The 23,125-nt window shown below is 40.5% G+C and overlaps 1 protein-coding gene across 7 annotated transcripts in view; it reads left to right on the forward strand.

Moving 5' to 3' along the window:
- Positions 1-23,125, forward strand: part of Dnm3 (dynamin 3) — a 467,024-nt gene that overhangs the window by 370,342 nt on the left and 73,557 nt on the right. For 4 of the 7 annotated variants that reach the window (XM_041662394.1, XM_041662390.1, XM_041662392.1 and 1 more), the window contains 2 exons: positions 5,952-6,063; positions 12,656-12,667. In XM_041662394.1, the coding sequence (XP_041518328.1) occupies positions 5,952-6,063; positions 12,656-12,667 (124 nt within the window). The remainder of the gene's footprint in view (positions 1-5,951; positions 6,064-12,655; positions 12,668-23,125) is intronic. The other 3 variants (XM_041662391.1, XM_041662395.1, XM_041662396.1) reach the window with 1 other exon arrangement.

Here is a 23,125-nt window from a genome sequence, read left to right on the forward strand (position 1 = left end):
ACTGTTTATCTGGCCCATGCATGATCTGGGCAAAGTCCTCCGGCTCTCTCTGAATCTGTTTCCTCATCTATGAAAACAGCTCTCTGGCCCAGTTATCAGGGTTTCCATAGAGATTTAGTGGGGTAGCTTCTCTCACAAAATGGTTTTTTTTAAAAAACAAAAACCAGTTTTCCCTCTTTCCATTGCTGTACCTCAAAAGTCAAAACTGCTGGAGCTGTCAGTCAACTGCTTGTAAAATTCATAACTGAACTGAATTAAAATATATATCAGTGACTCATCTATACCAGCGAGGAGGGCCCAAAGAAGCCTCTGCGCATCTCCTGAGATGCTGCATCTCCTGAGAAACAGCGGGTGTGTGCCCACCAGAGTCCAGACGTCCAGCTGTGCTGTGAAGCCAACTCAGAAATGAGTCCTAGGAAAATGGTCCAAATGGGGAAATACTGACAATAAATATTTACTCAAGATAAACATGATAAATATGAAGTTCCTCCCGAATAATTGCTTAAATGGGAAAAAGCAAACCCAGAAGTGAAAACAAAATCAAATTCTTAAAAGACACAACAGCAGTGCTTAAATAATCTAGGCCAGTGCGTTTAGTCAAATCAGCCAGTGCTGTGGGGAAAGTGGCAGCCTCAAAATGCCTCCATAAGTCAGAGGGTGACATTTTATTTTGTAGATTTATCTTATGTGTAAGGGTGTTTTGCCTACATGTACCTCTGTGCACCACTTGTATGCCTGGTCCCCACAGAGGGCAGAAGAGGGCACTAGATGCCCTGGAACTGGAGTTACACACAGCTGAGGACCACCTTCTGAATGCCAGAAATCAAGCCCAGGTCCTCTGAAAGAGCAGGCAGTGCACCTAACATCTGAGCCATCTCTCCAGCCCCCGAGGGGTTGTTGCTTTATGACTGAGCATCATCTATGCAAAAATGAACTCAAGAGTGATGTGCGAACTGAAAGATGATCAATTTCACCAAGAACTGGGAACTGCTGAAAAATGTCAAAGCCAAAAAGGCAGTTTATTTCTCAATATAAACAAAGGAAATAGTAAAATAAAGATTTTTTTTAGAAAGCAAAATGGGTCTCAGCATGACAAAGCTGAGAGCAAACATAAAGCCATGACAAGAAATAAACATCACAGAGACTTTCCTAATCAGAGGTGATGGTTTTCAGCTTGGGATGAAAAAATAGAGTCCAGTTCTACTTTTTGGATTTCTCAGCAAATAAGTACTTTGAAAAATAAAAGAGGTAAAAGTTTAAAAAAAAAAAAGCCAAAAGAGAAAAGATGGGATGTTAGGTAAATGCAAATAAAAGTGAGAAGCCACTGACATAATAGGTAATAAAATGTTGGGTTCTGTTTTATACTGTCAATGATGACTTTAAAACAAACAGCATCATTTAGGCTATAGGTGGTCAGCCTCTCTAATGAAAATATTTTAAGGATTTGGTGGAGAATCGCTGTTAAGTCACAAAACTCACGGAGTTATTCAGTGCTTCTGGGTGTTAACTCTGTCGCATGACTACACCTACTGACCTGACCACACCTACTGACTTCCTAATCATAGCTTTGGGCACCATGTTATCAGAGTAAGTATTTCTACACATTTTAAAGGCTTTACTCCTAATTTTCCATTTCAGTTTCTACATTATTGTTAGTATTGTGAAAATCTGTTGATTTTTGTGTATCCTGAAGTTAGCAATGGCCTTTTAAACAAGGTGACTCGTTTAATCATAGTGCTGTGGATTTTGAACTATTTTTATTTTATGTGTGTATGCTTGTATGTATGTACGTACATGTGGGGAGGCTTGTGTCTGCCATGGTGTACATGTACAGGTTGGAGGAGACCTTTCTGCAGTCGCCTCTCTCCTTCCGCCATGCGCGCCATCTCACTGGCCTTTAGTATGTATTTTGTTACATTTTTGGATAGTCTAACTCTGAGTAAATTTGGATATGGCAGATTATTAGGATTTTAATAATTTCTTTTGTACTCTGATATCTACTGGGTTCCATATAACATCCGGTATCGATATTATTTCAGTTTGTTCTATACTCGTAGCTGTGGACCCTTCCTTTTCTCTTTGGGATCTTGCATACTTTTCTCCCATTTCCTCAATATTTAGGATTATGTGTAGTAGCTCCTGGGAAGGGAAAAACACCTGTAGATGTGTTTGTCCTTATGTGTCATTTTTTATTGTCTGCTTCACCAATAATCTTAACCTACATGAATTATCTGCTTTTATGTCTCAATCTTTTAAAGATTTCCACAAAGAAACACTGGCTTTTCCTTTTTCTCTTTATTTCCTAAATAGTAAGATATTTAGGGTCATCCAGTCTCCAGCAGCTGTGCACTGCTCCCCCTTAGAGTTGGGAAGTATTTAGATTGTATTACTCTCTATGTAAGTCATATTCTTGCTTTGTATGTGATGTAAGGACTATCCTTGAGTACATAGTTCAAGTTTGGTTTTTTATCTTTACTTTTTTTTTCTGAGACAGGGTTTCTCTGTGTTGCCTTGGCTGTCCTGGAACTCGCTCAATAAACCAGGCTTTGTGAGCCAGCATACCAGCAGTGAGTTGAATGAAATGGCCCCATAGGTTCATAGGGAGTGGCACTATCAGCAGGTGTGGCCTTGTTGGAGGAAGTGTGTCACTGTGGGCAGGCTTTGAGGTTTCAGAAACTCAAATTCACTTGCTCTTCCGCTGCAGCCTGCTAATCCAGGATCCAAATGTGGACCTCTCAGCTCCTTTTCTAGCACCACGTCTTCCTGTGTGCTGCCACACTTCCCACTGTGATCTCACTAGAGAAACCCTCCTAACTGTAAGCCAGTCACAGTTAAGTGCTTTCTTTTAGAAGCATTGCCGTGGTCGTGGTGTCTTTTCAGAGCAATAAAACCCTAAGATACCACCTGTAGTCTTTATTCTTAAATGCATACAATCATTAGAGTAAAATAACTGAGCCATGTTTTCAGGAGGCCATAAGGATTGAGTGCATAGAACCAACGGAAAGGGCAATGTGTTGCTGGGAGACCAGTGAGGAGCCTGACATAATAGTTCAGAAGACAGCTAATGGTGAGGTGGTGGCTCATGTCAAAGGAAGGCACTCCTTGGTGGTAAGATGGAAGTGCAGTGTGTAGATATCAAAATTATCTGCGTCGTCTCTGGCTTACACCACAGCTGCCTGGAATAGGGAGCGGGGGAGAAAGGCGAGCTGGATGTCACCAGTTCAGTTGCTTACTTTGCTGTTTGTTTCCGTGAGATACTCGAGTGGAGAAGCTGTGTGACTCTGCCTGTATGAGTCTAGGCAAGGTCTGGACAGAAGACTCAAACTTGACTGCCTTCTGGGCTTAGTGGAAATGGGACTGCTAGGCCCAAATGAAAACATGTCAAACAGGAGTAAGCAGAAAAGAAAAATACTGCTATTACCCATTGAAATTGAACTATTTTTTTCTGAAAACATGACAGTAATATCCCCAACTATCCATCAAGTAATCATAAATTTTCATTCTGTAACTATAGAAATCTTCAAAAAAAAAAAAAAGCAACAGCATTAAATGTGACAGTCGTGGGCGACATGCCATTTACGTTGGCAAAAGCAAAGATGAAATTATTTCATTACTCCAGAAGGTTCAGTAAATCATTATACATTTATACTGATGAATGCTATACCATCATAATTTTCTGTTTCTCAAGACTTTATGGCATATAAATGATCATGATGTAACAGTAAGTGAAAAAGAGGGACATGAAATGAATAGAGCATGTGCTGGGTAGTTTTATGTCAACTTGACACAAGCTGGAGTCATCTGACAGGGGGGAACCGAAGTTGAGAAATTGCCTCCATGAGATCAGACTCTGGGCAAACCTATAGGGCATTTTCTTAATTAGCGATTGGTAGGGGAGGGCCCAGGCCATTGTGGATGCAGTTATTCCTGGGTTCTATAAGAAAGGAGGCCAAGGAAGCCATAGGGAACAAACCAGTAAAAAGTGTTCTTCCATGCCTTCTGCATCAGCTCTGTCTCATCGTACCTGAACTAACTACTTTCAATGATGAAAGTAGTTACACCTGGAGTGTAAATGAAATAAAGCCCTCCCTCCCCACGCTGCTTTTGGCCATGGTGTTTCATCACAGTTATAGGAATCCTTTGACAGAAATTGGTAACAGGACTGTGGGGAATTGCTGTGATAGACACGACCATGTTGTTTTTTGGACGATTGTAGAGGGACTTTGGAACTTTAGGCTAGAAAGGTTTTCAGTGGCTTTTTCAACAGCCCAGTGAGCTGTTCATACCTGGCCTGGAGGATTAGAGATGGTGCTGAAAGTAGTGATGGGGGCCTGGCTTGTGACGTTTAAAGGTCAGTGGTCCTCAACCTTCCTGATGCTGAGACCCTTTAGCACAGTTCCTCATACTGTGGTGACCCTCGACCATAAAATTTCATTGCCACTTCAAAACTATAATTTTGCTACTATTATAAATCATAAATATCTGATCTGCAGGATATGTGACCCACGGGTTGAGAACTGCTGTTTCAGAAGCAGGCAAAGTCTCTGTTGGGGACTTTTGATTTTTAAATTAAGAATCTGTGGTTCTGGTCATCTGGGGCTGAGGAATCAGCCACTATTAACAAGAGACCAATAAAACCTTTGCTTTACTGGGACAATTAATGCTGGCCAGCCGGAATTGAGAAATTAGCGATGATTAAGAAGAGACCAGCATCACTGAGGTGAAATCTTCTGGGAAGTGTTTCCTCTGGGTCAGCACACAGAAGTTGTGTTCAAGAGGAGGCCAAGGTTGTACCTTGTGCTGACAGCTGACCTTGTTAAGAGTCTCTCGGCTGGTACAAGTTTGAAGGCATGAAGGGGTCATGGAGAGCAGCTGAGGCTTGACACTGTGAGACACCAAGGCAAGCCATGGCTGAAGGTATAACCTCAGTAGCCGCTGGAGCCCTGGATTGAAGGGGTCATGCAGAGAGTTGAGGATTGGCCCTGTGAAGAGAGCCCAGGAGAGGCTATTGTTAAAAGAACAGCCCAGTTGCAACAGGAGTCCCAGCATTCTGGAGACCCCAGCATTCTGGAGACCCCAGCGCCATGGGACTAAAACAGCACTAGAGCAGACAGGAGAAAGAGGGAACCTCAGCACTATCAAAAATGGTCAGAATGGAAAATGTAAGAAAACAAGGTTATCCATGAGCAGTGGAACATGCTTGGTTATCCTTATTCTTGTTCTTTTGTCTCGTTTCCAAATTTCTAGTGTTGGTATTCATTACATCCTATGTGTCGTTTTATTATCTGGAAGAAAATAGAAAACTCCAGCGTTGTCCTGGTTATAATTGACACCAAGAGGCACCTCACCTCTCAGTACAAGTGACCAGGCTTTTCACATCCAGAGGAGTATCTGTTTCTGAATATAGCCAAGTTGTAGGTTTTTGTTTTGTTTTTTTTTTAGATTTATAGAATTATTATTATACTTTTCCAAGTTTTATAAGCTATTATATAGGAAGAAAACTGACCTAATTACTGGACAGTGGCAAGTGCTTTCTCCAGAGCACCCGTCAGCACATATCCCCAGTGCTGTGGAGCTAGGAATGGAACATAGGGGGTCTCCCCTGCTAGGTAACTGTCCCCCCATTGAGCTCCTTCCTGTGCACTCTTGGAGCAAAAGGAAGATTGTAATTTTATTTCAAAATTGATATCCCCTTTCTACAGGCTCTTTAGTTTAAATCTCAGCACTGTAAATAACTGTGAGGTCTTCCTGTATGATTTATTAAAAAGAATCCTCTGAGAAGTACACATCGGAGCTCGCTCGTTATTTTAAAATACAGTGAGCGGCTTGTGCTCGCGTTCAGCGCTTTTCAGTGAACTAACCTTTGGAACTGTCATCCATGTCTGCAGCGCTCTGAGATCATTTTGAATTTGGTTCATAGCTAAATGCATGTATTTTTTTTTAAACTCTAGGAATGTATACAAAGACTATCGTTTCCTGGAGCTGGCCTGTGATTCCCAGGAGGATGTGGACAGCTGGAAGGCATCTCTGCTAAGAGCTGGGGTCTATCCAGATAAATCTTTAGTAAGTTGGATTTTTTTTTTAATCTAAAAAGTACCATTGCATACCATGTTGAAGAAAATGCATCAATTTCTTTAAGTTAGTGAAACAAATACTTTTAAATTTAATTCCACCCCTTTTATACTGATGCTGCCTTATTATTTATACATGAGTATTTTGATGCTTTTCTCTCCATCAGATTTCTTCAAAAACTAACCAATGTATCTGATAAAAAAAAGTATCATTCTGCTTCAAAATATGTGCTTTTAGAAAGATTTTAGTTCTATTTAAAAATTTGATGTCTTCTATATATTACCTCACAGCTGTTATAATACTAGTATACTATCATTCATCATAATGATTATGTGTGTGTATATACTTATTTTTATAAAAGCTTCTTCTACTATGTCAGTATTACTTGAATCCCTAGTCATGTCTGATTCAGACTCTGGATAATGTCACTATGAGTGTGAAGAAGAGAAAAAATACATAGCTCTTCCCACTTATCTTTATTAATATACTTCAAGTGTCTGGGAGACACTTCTCTCCTTGTGTTAATAAACAGACCTTGTCTTTGTGCTCTTTACAAAATGTAATGTTACACAGACATCTCTGAAATTAGACTTCAGAAGTCCCTCTGTTGTCTTTGCTCACACCAACCAACACAGTGTGCCAGCCTTTCACAGTCTTGCTCTTTCTCTGTCCTTCCCTCTCTCTCTCCTCCCTCCCTTTTTGTCTCTCCCTCCCCTCCTCCTCTCTTTCCCTCTCTTTGTCTCTCTCCTTTCTTTCCCCATCCCTCTCCACCCACATGCTGCTCCCTATAACTTGCCACAAATCCACACCTCTTCTCAGAACTAGCCTGCTAAGATTGACCCCTGACGACTTAATGCAGCATGACTTTCACAGTGCCTACTTGGCTCTCCGTGCTGACTATTAGCCTATTTAGCTTCCCCAACTTTCATTTCTAAAATGAAAATAGTGGTACGTCCCTTATAGAGTGGCCAGTAAAATGCAGTAAGACAATGTATAGAAAATGCAAACAGAAACATACCTAAGTGAACACTCTTAATTTCATGTATAAAATTAATTATTATGATCGCTATCATTTTCATTATTAACAACTTTTAGTACCCAATGAAGGTTAAGATATATAATATAAGGCCCTGGGAAGATTTTCCATCGGTAAAGCTCTTGTTATACAAGCACAAGTACCCGGATTTGAGGCCCCAGAATCTGCATGAAAGTTAAGCTTGGTGTCTTGCACCAGTAATTCCAGTGCTAGGAGGTAGAGATGAGAAGATTGAGAAGATCCCAGAGTTTTCTGGCTAGCCAGCCTAGTCAAACGGGAAAGTTTCAGGTTCAGTGAGAGACCCTGTCTGAAAACTAAGGTTGAAAGCATTGTTGAAGACACCCGACACCAACCTCTGACCTACACAAACATACAGGAACACACACCATGGGTACATGTTCACACACACACACACTGTTTATATTATAGTCAAGTAGAATTGTGCTTTGTTTTTTGCAGTTTTCTAATTTCCAGATATACTTGGTGATATATCAAAGTATATGTGTTTGTATGTCTATATGTATATTTTCCTTACATCTAAGTATGTTTTAGGTCATGACTTTTTAAGTTATACATTTTTAAGTGAAATAATTAGATGCTTAGAGGAATTATGTGACACATGTTCATGAGGAAAAAATAGTTATCGAAAAGAAAAATTTTGTATCTGTTCATGAACTGCTTTCATAAATCTATATATTCATGGGCTCATCCATAGCTATATAACAAGAAGCCAATCTAAGAGATATCTTCTATGTTTTATTCTAATACTGCATTTCAGGCAATCTCGAGTCATGCTGCACAGTTTGCTTGGACTCTTTGAGTGGAACCTTCGTGTGCTCTCCAGTACACATGGGGGCCAGTCACCTAGGAGATGGAGGCAACTGATCTCCACTGCACATCAAAAAACAAAAGGGAACATTAAAGTTGGCGATATGTGCCAACTGTTGCTTTCCTCGGTTTCCTTCAGGGATAGTGTTGGTGTTTTGTGTGCACTATGTGGTCTCTCGGGTCCTGCTCAAACAGCTGCCTGCCGTTGATGTCTGATGGCAGCCTGCTGCTGAGACCACCAAGTCAGGTGTTCAGCTTACAGACTTCATTTGTGAACACACTGAATTACATATAGAAGTGATAGTTTCAGGTAGTTCATGTGGACAGATTTTGATGAAATCAGATTAGCCTAAAGACTGATATCATTAAGCAAAATTTTAGGACTTCTGAATGGTATGTTTTGCTTTCATGTCAATGGACCACTGAGTCACTAACAGCTCAGTCAGTTGCTTCCCTGGTAGAAAAATAGTTCTGCTTTCTAGACAGACATCTATAAGCTATGCGTGTTTAGGGATGCTTATGTGATTGGCTAGATATGCACATATGCATGCATGTATCTGTACATGGCATGCATGTATGTATGCACATGGTGTGTGTGCATACATGTATACACATGATGTATGTAGAGGTCAGAAGATAACATGAGGGAGTTGAACCTCAGATGCCTCCCTCTTTTTGCTTAAGACAGGCTTGCTCATTGGCCTAGAAACTCACCAATTGGACCAGGATAGCTGGCTGTCAGCCTCCCAGGATCTGTCTGTCTCTGCCTTCCATCTTGTCTTGCTAGGTAATAGACATGTGTGCCATCATGCCTGGTTGTTTATTTGGATTCTGAGGGATCTGAACTCGGGTTCTCTTGGTGGCAAGGCAAGTATTTATGACTGACCTAGGAAAAAATTCTATTTCCACCATTTTAAGCATGAGTATAATTTTGATATCACTTAGATAAATATCTACCACTCAATTTGAATAAAATAATGTTTGAGGCCAATTACTTTGTTACAATTTCACATGAACATTGTAAATAATATCCCCACTGTGTTTTCCATTGTCTCCATGTAATAGATTATTTTATGTTGCTCACATCAAAATGTTTTGTGACTTTGTTTCTTGTCGCCTAAAGCATTTCTCTGGAGATTTTCTTTTTAAAAACACATTTTTCCTTTTGCATTCCTTTCCTTTTCTAACTATCTCTTCTGCTTTGGGTCTTACCTCACCTAGACTTGCAGGCTTAGCCAAATGTAGGGATCCTCCTGTCTCCACTTCTCCATCACTGTAATCACAGGCCACAGCAAGGCTTTAAAGGGTGCTGAGCATCTGAACTCATGTCTTCATGAGAATGGGGCAGATACTTTGCTAACAAAATCTCCTCTGCCCTATTTCTTGTAATTCTACTTCCTTTGATTATTAAATTGAAGTTAAGATCACTGCAAGACTATATGATGTTAAGTATACAGGACTTTACACAGTCTCAAAATGAAGATGTTTTCAATGGAATGTCTAACTTCAGAATAAGAAACAAATTGTGTGTGTGTGTGTGTGTGTGTGTGTGTGTGTGTGTGTGCCAGTGGTTAGGAACTATTAAATCTCTCAAGACTATTTTACCAACTTTTGTGTATAAACCCTTTCTCATGAAATTGATTATAAGTAAATGTGTATTGATCTGAGGAACACGATCTGATAAACATGACTTTTGGCCACAACATTGTTGGCTTTCCACACAACACTCAGGAATTCTAAATTGCAATTATTTTGAAACATGAGCCGTGCCGTGGCTTGGGGTAGAGATGACAGCAAATCCATTCTTGGGTTAATCCTGCCGCTGCTGTGTACTGGGCACCTTGATCAACTCTCCACTCATTTACACTAAGCTCCAAACAGCAGCTTCCTCAGAAAGAAGGTTCTGGTGCCTCACAATTAGCTCCCCGCCTGCAGCTGGTGACTGTGTTCAGGCCTGCATGGCCTTTATCACTCTTCAGCATCCCAAATGTGCATACAAAGCTGCACTTCTCAATGTTACTATTAAATTTTTTTTGGAAATTGTTGTTGGGATTTGACTGTGTTGGAGACAAATTTCTCCTCGCTGTTTAGTTGTGTAGAGGGAGTCCTGTGATGCCTGGGGGACAGGCCAACCTCCAAGGTTTAATCAGGAAGGCAGAGCTTAGCACAGGACCTGTCAGGCAACCTAAAAGCCTCAGGCCTGCTCTCAGACACTGGCCCTCCAGCCATGGAAAAAACGTGAGATCAGACTTGCCCTGGAAATGATTTAGTGTGAAGTCAGTTAAGCAAGAAACCTCTGAGCATTTTAAAGGGCTCCTATTCCCTGCAACACACACACAAACATACACACACACACACACACACACACACACACACACACACGTTTCTATACAGAGGGGTTTCTGTTACATATCCTCCAGTGGGAACCAGTGAGAACCGCTTCTTCAGAAGCTAAACATAGTGGTAGAATGAGAAAGAGCTCTGACCCCCAGCTTTCCCTGTGACGTAGGAACTCTGCAATTATAAGCAGCGTTTTCTTCAACTCCTTGTAGGATGAAGCCGTCTTCCACTAAGATCCTTTGGCACCTCAGAAATAAGTTATTTTTAGAAGACTCTACAATGACTTTTCCTCTATGTCAAATAATAGTTAAAAGAAAGGGTCCCGGTGTCTTCCCAGGCAGGAAGAAGAGAAATAGTCATGAACTTCTCCAAACATTTACAAACGTGATGGCCACACATACACGTCATTTGACCGTCGGTGAAGGAATGGGAGGGCCCAACACTTCACTACACGTGGCTGTTTTCCAAGCAGTGCTTCACCCAGAACTTGGAGCTGCTGTGTGTCCAGTTCCAAAGGTCTTTCTGTGGAAAACACTTCCAAGGGTTTAAACACATGGTGTTGTCAACTAGAATAGTGGGTAGCATTCTAAAACATCCTCCAGCATTCAGGACTACAATGCCTCTCACCAAATACATGATTGGGAACTAACCGAACAAAACAACTGGCCAGGTCTTGCCACGTCCTCCGCTTCTGTGCTTCTTTTATTTAAGGATCAGGGCATCCTACACAGTGACATCATTGTTGCTGCTACGAGTTGAGCCATCTGCCACCGAGTGGGGAAGCCAGTCATCCCCTAGTGTGTAGAAATACTTGGTTGAACTCCTGAAACTGATTTCCTAGATCAAAACCTGCTCTGCTGTGGAATGCAATAAACTCCATCTGTCTGAGGTATTTTCAGAAATACTGCTCTTCTTAGGAGAGCTGGGGTCCTATTATTCTCTAAAATAGCCTCTACTCGTGGTAAAATCCCCAGCAGGACCTTCACTGCCTTTCTGAATGGTTGGCACCATCTTCAGGAAGGATTCCTTTGGGCTTGGTTTTGTTTATTCTTTTTTCTTCATTCATTCTTGTCATTATTTATGTGTCTGATTAGTTGGTGTGTTAATAACTGTGCTGAGGCAACCCACGATACTTAAGAAACTTCTCCACATGATTTTATCAGTGCCTTTATATTTTCCTTGTAAAATATGATGGTTGCAATGGTCCCTGCAAGAGCGATGGTTTCCTTAAGGTCACCACCTGGCACTGAGCTCAGGGAAAGCCTCTCCAGGGATCATTGCCTTCCCGCTTTCCCAGAATATTTCTTTGTGTGTTTTCTCCCTTCAACCGAAAGGCAAATGCCAGCTCTCTGAGCTGGCCCGTTCCTGCCTCTGGTGCACACACGTCTCTCACAGCTCTCTGCAACCTCACGTCTCAGTGAGACGTTTCTGCTGGACCCCTGAGAGGAGAGCTCAGATCTGTTCCAGGCTCACATCCCATCACGTCTCCCCCACAGGATCTGACCTTGCAAGGACTCGGGCTGCTCTGGGAGTAATGAATCACCGTTTTATTTTTTTAGGCCATATGTGAGTTAAATTGTTTGATGTAAATCATACTCTCACAGCTTCAACTTGCAACAGGAGAGTCATTGCCTGCCACTCGCCACTGGCTGCTCTGTCTCCACACACAGTGGTGCTTTTAGAAATGTCTACATTTTTGTGACTAACCTTTCCAGATCCATTTTATTGAATGAAGACTGGTGTTTATGTTGGCTGAAGCCCCACTATACAGTCTTGGCGTCCCATGCCAACCCAAGACAAAAACTCATAACTCACCAAAGAAAAGAATGGTGCAGATGGAGCCTGTACCTCGTTCTGCTTCCTCCGTTGCCCCAAGCCACCCACTTCTTTCCTTAGCACTTACTTCCCTTTTTAAAAAATTTTAATGCCACCTTCTTTGAAACCAGGGATGCAGTGCTTGTTTAAAAAACGTACTGACTGATGAAATTTTCCACTGCTTGGCATGTTGGAGGAGGGGCTGTCAGGAAAGGCAAGCCAGCATGCTAACTTCTCTGCCTTTTATGCTAGCGGTTCACTTATTACCAATTCAAACCAATTCTTTCTGGCTTGGTTCCTATACCCCAAGTATTCTGAGTAGAAAGCAGGGGAGGGGAAGCGGAGGGCAGGAATCTCTGCTCTTGTAAACGCATGATTTCACTTCCCCTACATGGATTCTTTGACCTGTGCGTGAGCTCTGGATATATACAATGGGATGTCAGCGAAGAGTTCAGTTATTCATTTGGATTCTGATCTAGCAAGAAAAACCTCATAATTTTAAAATAAATCTGTATTTAACATATTTCTCTCTCTCTTTTTTTCTTCCTGTGGCTGCATGCACAGGGCAGCAACAAAGTAAGTTCTCTCTTCTTGGAGCTCTTCTGTCCCTCCAGTCCCTCCTGCTGCATGTGTCTTGCCAAGGCTGATTCTGTGCACGCTGGAATGTCTGCCCTCTGCTCTTGTACAGGGATTATATGGGGCATGCAAATGTTGGGGGCAATGTGTGTGGATGGCTATCTGTAGTGCTGCTCTGTTTTGACCTTTCGGGAAGGAAATACAGTGTGTTTTCAGAGCTGGTTATGGGGCATGTCAGAGACCTTGCTCAAAAGAAAGTGGTCAACTCCAAAAGGCAGAAAGGTTGAGTGAGGAGGATTTGTCACAGAGGGGTTTGCTCGCTCACCTGATCAAACTCGGTTAAGCTGGCGTTTCTGACCCCAAATCAAAGCGTGCATGTTTAACACACAGTTATAAAAACCCCAAACTGGAGTCCTAATGGCAACATGGCAGGCTTTGTTGGCAAAACTGAACTGGATCGGCGCACTGGTTTTGAAGGTGTCTTAACATGGATGGAGGAGGGTGGGGTCAGCATCTGACTTGGCTCCTACATCCTTGATGAATTCCAGCTGCATGGAAGTGGGAGCATGTGGGAGTGTGAGGAGACCAAACAGTATATGTTTATGAAAACGGGTAGCGCACACGAATGGTACAAGTTATTTTAATGTTCTCATTACAATAGATAAATGAACAATAGTGTTGCTAGCTTGGTTAAATTCTGATGTTAGTTTTCCAAAAGATTAGGGTTACTTTTCATTTATTTAGAAATATAAGAACAATATACTTGGAGAAAGTGGCCTAAAGTTAGGCAAAGTGGGCTTTTGTTTGGTTTGGTTTGGTTTTCCCTTCATATATTGGTCCTTTATCCTACCAGGTGGCCCACTTAAAATGGGCCTCAGTAAATGCAATAAGAATTGAAAAGAATCTCTTATATAAGAGTTGGCCTGCATATTTGAAGCAGCTGGAATTCATCAAAATTTTGCTATTCATAAGCCATATGTATAGAATGTAAAACAAATGTGGGCGATATTTTGCAGTTTAATTTGATGGAATGTGTTATTATGGAGTAAATTAACATAGATGGTTGGCACTAAAAAATATGTCACTTCATAAATTTATACACTGATATAACTGCTCATGACCCAGGCAATAATATTTAATAAAGTTAAAATATTGCCAGAAATGCACAAGACCAGCATTTGTGGAGAAAGAAAGAGGGAAACTCATATCATTTATAGTACACTTTAGAAGAAAAAGATTAAAGTCTTTCCCCACAAAGTAAAAGATAGTATTTCTAGCTAATACTGTAGTACTTAGGAACAAATATTTGAACAAAACATGAAACTCGTGTTTTAATTCTTATGGTATTTCAGTTTTGGGACTGTTAAATATTTTATCCTGACCATTTGCATCACAGCAAATCTCTGTCTAGAATGCCATGTGTTGCATGGGCAGAAGAACCAGCGAACGACCTGAATACTTGAGTCATCCATGCCCCCGGATAATTGAGGGTGCGCTAATAGGGAGCCAGCTGCCGACATTTGGAAAGGCGCTAACTCTGTCCACAGGAGAAGTGTCCATGATTTGTCTCTTTCTCTAGTAGTTCATGGATGAGTTACTTGTTTATAAAGTCATCCCTCCCCTGCCTCCCCTTGAAAAATCCTGTGGCAAGAGTCACCCATTTGCCATATGTCGTGTCTAGCTTCAGAAAGCTCTTCTGGATAATAACACTACAGTGGATACAGTTTATTGATTTTTCAACTCATTAAATGCAAGGTATGATTAGAATTAAAAATTTGGGACTGGAGGAGGACAGCTCAGTCAGTAAAGTGTTTGCCTTGCAAGCACAGAGACCTGAGTTCAATCCCCAGCACCGTGTAAAGAGTTGGACATGGTGGTTGTGCTTGTAATTCCAGCCCTAAGGGCATAGAATCTGGCAGATCCTTTCTGGCAACCAGCCTCCCCTTACTTTTTAGGGCAATGAGAGGCTCTGTCTCAAAAAACTAAAATGGATGAAACTTGAGGAATTATATCCACATTTGTCCTTTGACTTCCACAGGTACACCCACACACATTCACACACACTCCCATGCTTGTACACATATGATCCTACACAGACATACACACACACTCACACCCCTCAGAAGCTGTAAACTGTTGCTCATTAAGCCTTTTAGAATAGGGCCTTAGGGCCTCCGCAGTCACCTTCTACACCATGAACATCTGGTATGATAGTGTGGAGGGTCTTCCTTTGCTGGTTGAAGGTAGCACTGGTTGGAGGCTCACAAAAATACAAGTGCTCAATGTTTTGATTTGTAATTGAAGAATGGATACTTTGGGGATATTGGTATTTATTACCCCATGCCTTATTTTTAATTGTTTATGTTATGCATAAGTGATAGTTTGTGAGAAACACAGAGCTAATACTTTTAAAACGCGGTCATATTCCGGACTGTAGACTCTGGCATGAAAGAGTCTCTTCAGATCACAAACAGCACATCTGTATGCTATTTTCCTGAAGCTTCAAATTTCAGTGTAAATGGAAAACCCTGCAATGCAAGCTGCGCCGTCTCCAGAGTATAGATCTGGATTCTTCAAAAGGAGAATATGAGATTCCTTTTTTTCCCCCTCTCATGCTGGAATGATTGTTCTGAGTCGTCCCTAAGGCCACATACCTGCCACATACAAGAGCCAGCTGTAAAGTATGGCTCATTTCAGACTTGAGAAGGCTAATTGTTTACTGAGCGCATGACAGTTTGCTATGCAGGATGTTAACCAGATCTTAAGGAAAGTAAACTCTGGCTAATGAACATTGCTTTAGATGAGCTCATGGACCCATTTCCCTGCATGCAGTAAGTAGAGCACATACCCAGGCACATGCCCACATGGAATCCAGCGTGTTCGGAACAACCCTGATGCTCATTTTCTCATTGACAGGTTTGTTTTGCTCATCTTTAGGTTATGCTTAGACTTTAGGAGTTCATCCTCCATACTGCATACATAGAGCACCGGTTCCTATGACAGAAACACATTTAGACTTGTATTAGTGGTATAATAGAATATGATAGAACAAAACACAGACGCTTACATTCCTCCTCGAATAGCAATTGCTATTTCTCCTGAAACGGGTAATTTCCCTTTTGTAAGAAAAAAACAGTTACTCTGGGAAAATTTTCTTTTGTGAGTCTTACTTATTTTTCCTTTTGAAAATGTTTATCTGTTGGCATAGTGATATTCTAAATTGCTCAGGGTAGAGTCTCTGTTTCCCTTAGACAAGTTGCCCTTGACCACAGAAGTCCATGTCTTCACTAGGAAGGCCAGAATCCAGGACATGAGTCAGTTTTGAGAATGTGAACAAACAGCAGATAGCATGTGAAAAAGGTTTCAGAGAGCTTGTTTTGCTTTTGTGCAACTTATTTGTTGAGTGCAAATGTCAATCAGAAGTACCATCTGCAAACCTGAGGTTTCCGGGTGAAAATTTTGTTCCTTGCTCTGTCCAAGAGAGAAGCCATTCAATACTACATAATTTAACATCTTCTCTGAAGGCACATTTCCTGAGATTTAGTAACCTTTAGGGAATCCTGGACCCCAATATTAATGCTTCTAAAAGTTTTACATTATAGAAAAAGGATTCTTTTATTACCCTTTAAAGAAAAATTTATCTAACTTCAGTCTTTTTAAACTAAAGGAGTCTTATAGTTCCCCAGGAGAAGTATAAGATTGACCATATTTCACTTGAAAAGGAGAAATTGAATAATATCTTTGAAATCAGAATATGTTTCAGTATCTGTATTGGGCACTAGCACAGTGAAATGCAGTAACTTCATATACACCTTATGTGGGTAAGGCCTTAGCGTGCAAGCAAAGGAAGCCATTCCAAGCACCTGCTTTCCACCATTTTAAAACACTTTGTCGGATGATTCCTGGATGCTTTCAGCAAGGCCAATAGACTGGGCCAGCTCCTGTCCGTGGGAGAGGCGCTTACTTATTTGGTGATCCTCTGATGTCTATCAGTCATTTTCCATGACAAACTTTGCCCAAGGAATGGTGCCAAGATGTATATTGAAGAGCACAGATGTTGACTCTGTACTGGTTCATTTGACCTTCTTATGATAGACCCTTGCTCCTGCTGCTGCTGTTTCTACCATGTGTGAGAGACCCCTGGGAGCCACAGAATACTTCATCCCCCTGGTTGGCAATGTCTTACTGATACTTGGTGTTATAATATTGGTTGATTAAAGGAGCCAAGAGGTTGGTGTTGTGCTGTGCATCCCTCTTGAATATTTAAAATGCATGACCAGGAAAGCACTCTTAGCAGTTATAGAAACCGCTGACTCCATTAGGATTTATTTTTTTTAAGAAATGTACATGATTTCCCTATTTTTCTTAGAAGAGCATGATAATATATTTTCTTGGGATTTCTAGAGAACCCCTATCTAGTTGGCTAACTTTATGCATAAACCAGTAAGGATAGCACTAAAGTTAAAAGGAATGTTTGAAAACATGCTGGCCTCTAGGTGTTGCTCCAGGTCCCTGTGGCTATGAAAACAACTACTCTGTCAAATCACTGCAGCACCCCAAAACCTTTGGTTTTACTTTGGCAAAATGACATTAAAAGAAAATTATTGATGTGTAGATTTTTGAGCCCACTGACATTAATCACAACCAGTTGGAGGAGGAGAACCGTCCAGTTGGGAGTAGAACATTGTGAGAAGTGATTTAGATTTTCTATTTTCCTGAACGTATTGATCTTGCCAAGTAGACTCTGGAGTTATGTGAGACTGAACACGTGGCTCGGAAACAAGGTCGTGGGTGATGGTATGAGGCTTCTGAAGGGTCAGTAGGGTTTATTACTATATATTTATTTTCTCTGATGTGTTCAAGATGAAATGGCTTCTCTCTAGTGAATGAAAACTCATGTTTCAGAGATCAGAGCTGTTTTGACATATTTTCTTTCATACTGCAGCAGATATCTTTTGTGTGGTTCATAGCAACTTTTAAATGGGATGCTTCAATCCTTCTCAGAGCATAAAAAAGTCTCTTTTTGTTGTTGTTGTTGTTGTTTGTTTGTTTGTTTTCTTGTAAACACGGGGAATTTGTCTCAGGATCTTGATGTGAAAAGCAAATACTGAGCCACCTAGCTACACCTCCATCCAAAATGGAGTTCCTTGTGCGTATTTAGAAAGCATGCTATCATTGACCATGATTTTGAAGGTGATCCTATGAAGAGCTTTCTTTTGGAACTAGAAAGTAGATGTTCATGTCTCTGAATGATTTACCTTAGTGAAGTTATCAAATTATGCAATAATCACCAGCAGCTACTATAGTCATCGAGGTTTAAAAGTGTCTTTGTCCATCCTCTGGACAAAAAGGAAAGTGAAAAAGGATGCAGTTGCTATAAGAAATAATTTTGATTCAAAATACGTACAACTTAGTCCCCCATTATCTTCAACTTCAGTTACCTGTGGCAACGGCAACCTAAAAATATTAAGTGGGAGATTCTAAGTAAGAAATGCTTACTTCTGTGTATCATGATAAGACAGAGTAGTGCCACACTGTCCTGACTTGTACATAGGTAACTCCTTTATCCAGTGTATCCATACTGTATATGCTGAATTCTCCTTAGTTACTCAGTAGCCATCCCGGTTTGCCAGACTGTCATAATATTGCAATGTGTTCAGATATAAGAACGGTAATACCAACAACAATCAGGCATGCCAAAAAATGTTGTAAAATCTTCGTTTAGTGGAAAGGTTAAGCTAAGGAGCTAGCTCAGCTGGTAATGTGCTTGTCACATAAGCACAAGAACCTGAATTTGATCCCCAAAAAGCAAACAAAGGGCCAGGCATGGGAATATGCATTGGTAACTTCAGTATTAGAAGGAAAGAAGAGGCTGCCTGGAGCTTGTTGGCCAACCAACCTGACCCAGCTGATGCGGGCCAAGTCGGTGAAGGATCCTGTTCAAAAGGAGGACTGCATTTCTGAGGATGGCAGCCGGTGCTGCCCTCTGGCCTCCAGACACACACAAGCGTAAAGGCAAAGTGCAATAGGATGCCGTGAGACACCACCCTTGCCTAACTTTTATTATGGTGTTTTCTTATATTGTTCTATTCTCTTATTGGTTTCATAATCTCCCTCTATGTGCACTTGATAAAGTTTATCCTGGGTCTGTATGCATCAGTGCAAACATTTACATAGGATTTAGTGCTACCCATCCTCTGAAATTCCCACAAAAACATCCCCTTTGGATGAAGGGAGGGTGTTCTAAGATATATAGAAACTGTATGCCTAAAAACAACCACAGAACACTAGATATGGAAGCTGTTCTTCAGAAATATTATAGGTTCAGTTCCCAACCACTGCAATAAAACATACATCACACTGAAGGGAGTTACACAAACCTTTAGTTTGCTAGTACATACAAAATTCACATTTATACTAGTCTGTAGTCTATTAAGTATGTAATAGTATTTTCTTTTGCAGACAGTATATTCTGGGAATGAAGAGATGACTCCAGGGTAAAGAGCACTTGCTGCTTTTGCAGAGAACCAAGGATCAGTTTGCAGCACCCATTAGAAGCTCCCAATTATCTGAACTCTAGTTTCAGGAAACCTGACACTCTCTTCTGACCTCCCAGAGCACATGCGAACATGTAGCACATAGGACAAGCACATATCCACACATACAAATAAAATAAGTCATTTGTATGTAACACAATCCTAATTAGTCTTATCAAATAAAAATTCAGAGTCAGATATTAGAGGGTGAAAGCTGAAAGATCAGAGAAGCAGAGCAGCCAGTCACTAGAGTCCTTACTTCTCTGAATGCTCAAACCAAATCCTCAGACTGAATGCTGTTTCTGCAAAATCTCAAACTGAATGCCAAAAGTTCCTGTCTCCTTCTGCCTTCTATTCCTCTCTCTGCCCATTCATATCCCTTCCTGTCTCCACCTTCTTAGTGCCAGTATTAAAGGCATGTGACTCCCAAGTACTGGGATTAAAGGTGTGAGCTATCTCTGCTTGGCTCTGTTTCTCTTTTAGACTAAGTCAATCTCCTGTAGCCCAGGGTGGCCTTGAATTTACAGAGATCTATCTGCCTCTGCCTCCCAAGTGCTGGGATTAAAGGTGTGTGCCACCACTGCCTGGTGTCTATAACTGACTAGTGGATTAGCTCGATACTCTAATCTTCAGGCAATCTTTATTTGTTATATCACAAACAAAATATCACAATATTTATAATTAACTTAAAATTTTTAATTTCAAATTTTTAAAACTTAATTTAAAAAATACTTTTTTTGCTAAAAATGGTAGCAATTATATCCCATGAAATAATGAAGTCAAAGACTAGATCAATACAGGGTTGTCTCAAACCTCCGATTTTTAAGATGCCCAATATTTTTTCAAGTTCAGTAAAGCATAATAAGTTGAGGTACAAATGCCTAGAAGATTTTAAACATAAAAAAACATATGTACTTACATGAAAAAAATATATACCAAAATGCATTCAAACAGAAATGAGTACTTAACACTGTTTGAAATGTAACAAAAATGAAAACACTAGGAAGGAAATATCATAGGGTGTATGATGTGGGATTCCCCTCTGTATACTGTGAATAGGCTTTATTATCATTGGTTAATAAAGAAAATGCACTAACCTATGGCAGGGCAGAATAGAGCTAGGCAGGTAAACTGAACTGAATAGAGAGAGAAAGAAGGCAGAGTCAGGGAGACACCATGTAGCTGTTGAAGGAGAAAGACACTGGAACCATACCAGTAGGCCACTGCATTGTGGTGATACAAAGATTAATAGAAATGGGTTAACTTAATATGTAAGAGCTATCTAAGAATATGCCTAAGCTATTGGCCAAATGGTATTGTAATTAAAATAGTTTCTGTGTGATTATTTGGGTCTGGGAAGCTGGAAAATGAACAAGCAGTCTCAGTTTACAGATGTAACCATTGCCAAAGGAAGGGAAAAGCCAGTTCAAGTAGATGTATTGCTTTTAATGAAGGAGAACAACTAAAACCTTCCAGATGGCTCAATGGCTAAGAGCACTGGGTATTCTTCCTTAGGTTCCAGGTTCAATTCCCAATACCACAACTCACAACTGCCCATAACTCCACTCCATGTGACATTCTCTTCTGACCTCTGCAGGTACCACGTATGCATATGGTGCACAGACATATATATGAGCAAAACACTGAAACACATAAACATACATCTTAAAAAAGAGAGAAGGAAACAACTTTGGGAAAGGAAATAAGTTAATATAAAGCAAAGAATAATAAATTTGGAAATATTAAAAGTATAAGAGCTTATGTGTATACATGTATAAAGCCAGTGAATAGGAAAAAAAGAAGGTTGGGATCTTGGAGCCCAGCTATTCCCCTCCTAAATATTTATTTTTATAATTTTTTCAATATTTATCCCAAGAAATTTGAAAATCTTTTGAAGCATTCTTTATAACTACCAGTGTTTAAAGCAAAACCAGTGGCCCTCAAAGATAATTGGTTATATTAAATGCTAAGAAGTAAAGTGTATGTGTATGTGAAAATGGGAATTTTCACAAGAGGTAGGAGAACAAAACATAATCCCACTTTTGCTTTGAATTCTTTAGATGGGTTAACGGTATTTGCATACAGAAATTTTGGGAACTATTCCATTAGGGCTAATGTTCTATTCCCTTTCCATGTTTGCTCTTGTGGTACTTCCTCATTTTTCTATCATTGCTCTCTTTTGCAAAAGTTTTCTAAGAAAAGGATTAAAGGATTTTAAAATGCATAAACAAATGTTAAGAATGTTATCTAAATAAAGGCTGGTGAAAAGAAACAAAAAATATTTTTAAAAACTGAATATCCAGGAAGAAAAATATGTAACATAAGAATTAAAGTTCTTAAGAAAATAGACTATCATGAGGAAGTCAAAGATGATTGTGGCAATGAAGTAGACATTGAGATAAAAGTCGAAGCGTATCTGAGACTGCGAACTTGACATTAGCATGTAATCCTGCTGATTACAAATATTTTGCAATGATTATGCAGGTTTCAACCCTTAATCCTGCCTGTGCAGATATGTTCTTCTCACTGAAAGGCAGTGAAAGACCCCTTTGTGAATCTGAAAGGTTACATCTCCTCCTTGCCTCTGGATTTCAATAGTGCCTTTGTTTCAGATCCTCAGGTTCCAGGGTTTCAGAGCGGCCCCTCCCCATCCTGAGCATTAGCAGGAAGCCCTTCCGTGGCTGAATTTCTGGATGAGTTCTGGACTGTCATCCATCCAGACTCCAAAGTCTAACTGCAGCCCACACTGCCATTACGCTTCAGTGGTGCCCATTTCATGGGAGAGCACGCCTGTTCTTGGGGGGGGGGGGGGGGGGCAGGTGTGTATGTGCAAGCTGTATGTGGTGTGTTCATGTTTCAGGTGTGCACACCTGTGAAGGACAGAGGTCAACATTAGGTGTGCTTTGTCTCTCTCCACTGTACGTTTGAGATGGGGCCTTCCACAGAACCTGAAGGTCCTGGGTACAGCTTCCACTGGCCAGCAAGCTCCTGGGTTCCACCTACTTCCACGCCCCCTGCCCTAGTTACTGGAATACCCAAAGCTGTAATGATTTTTCCTGGGTGCTGGGGATCTGAAATCCACCTCCCCACCCCACAACCCATCCTTTGTTTGTTTAGTTTGTCTTGGAAAGTATGACAGTAACCATACAGAATTTCTAACTCGGGCTTACAAACTTGAACGAGGCTTTAAAGGTCAAAGTCTATGGATGTTTTAAGGAACTTCCTGTACTAACACTTTTCATGAACATATGTCTTCTATTAAATGGGGGGGATTTCTGTAAATTTGGGTAACATTTACGTGTTTCCACTAAAAGCCTACTTTAACAATGGTATTCCATGAAAAGGGGAAAAAACATAAAACATTTTCTGTGTTTATTAGAATGTATTCTAAAAATTGCTCAAAAAGCATCAGCTGACATCTGAATCTTTATCAAGAAAACATTTTCTAATTTTCTATCCTTAGCATCATTGTTCTTCACTTTCCAGGTGGCTCAGCCCCTCAACTCATGGGTCATCAGACAGACACCTGCCTTTGCTAAGACAACGGACTATATTATTTGCCAATTGTTTATTAGTCCTTTTAGTGTAGCCTGAACAATTGAGACAGGGCCCAAAGGTAAAGCCATCCACATAGAATTGCTCAGCTGGTGTTTCAAGCACAGAAATAAAGCCTTTATGTTTTAATTTCCTTCAAGCATAACAGAATTCCTGAGGTCTGTTATAGCAGCCACGCCTTGTGAAGGCTATTAATACTTTCACATTTCCAATCCATGCAAAGTGCCAAGAGGATTATGATTATGATGAGCTGCAGAAGCGGAACAAGCATAAAATTCATACCTTTATAGATTTATAGGCAACAAGCGGTCAGCATGGATGTATAAAATGGTAGCCGTGGTTCAAGGACAGGTCATTAATAAAGACA

The sequence above is a fragment of the Microtus oregoni genome, unplaced genomic scaffold (assembly GCF_018167655.1).
Source record: "Microtus oregoni isolate MIOR12 unplaced genomic scaffold, Mior012 000013F_ref0000133, whole genome shotgun sequence".
In the NCBI taxonomy this organism is placed as follows: Eukaryota; Metazoa; Chordata; class Mammalia; order Rodentia; family Cricetidae; genus Microtus; species Microtus oregoni.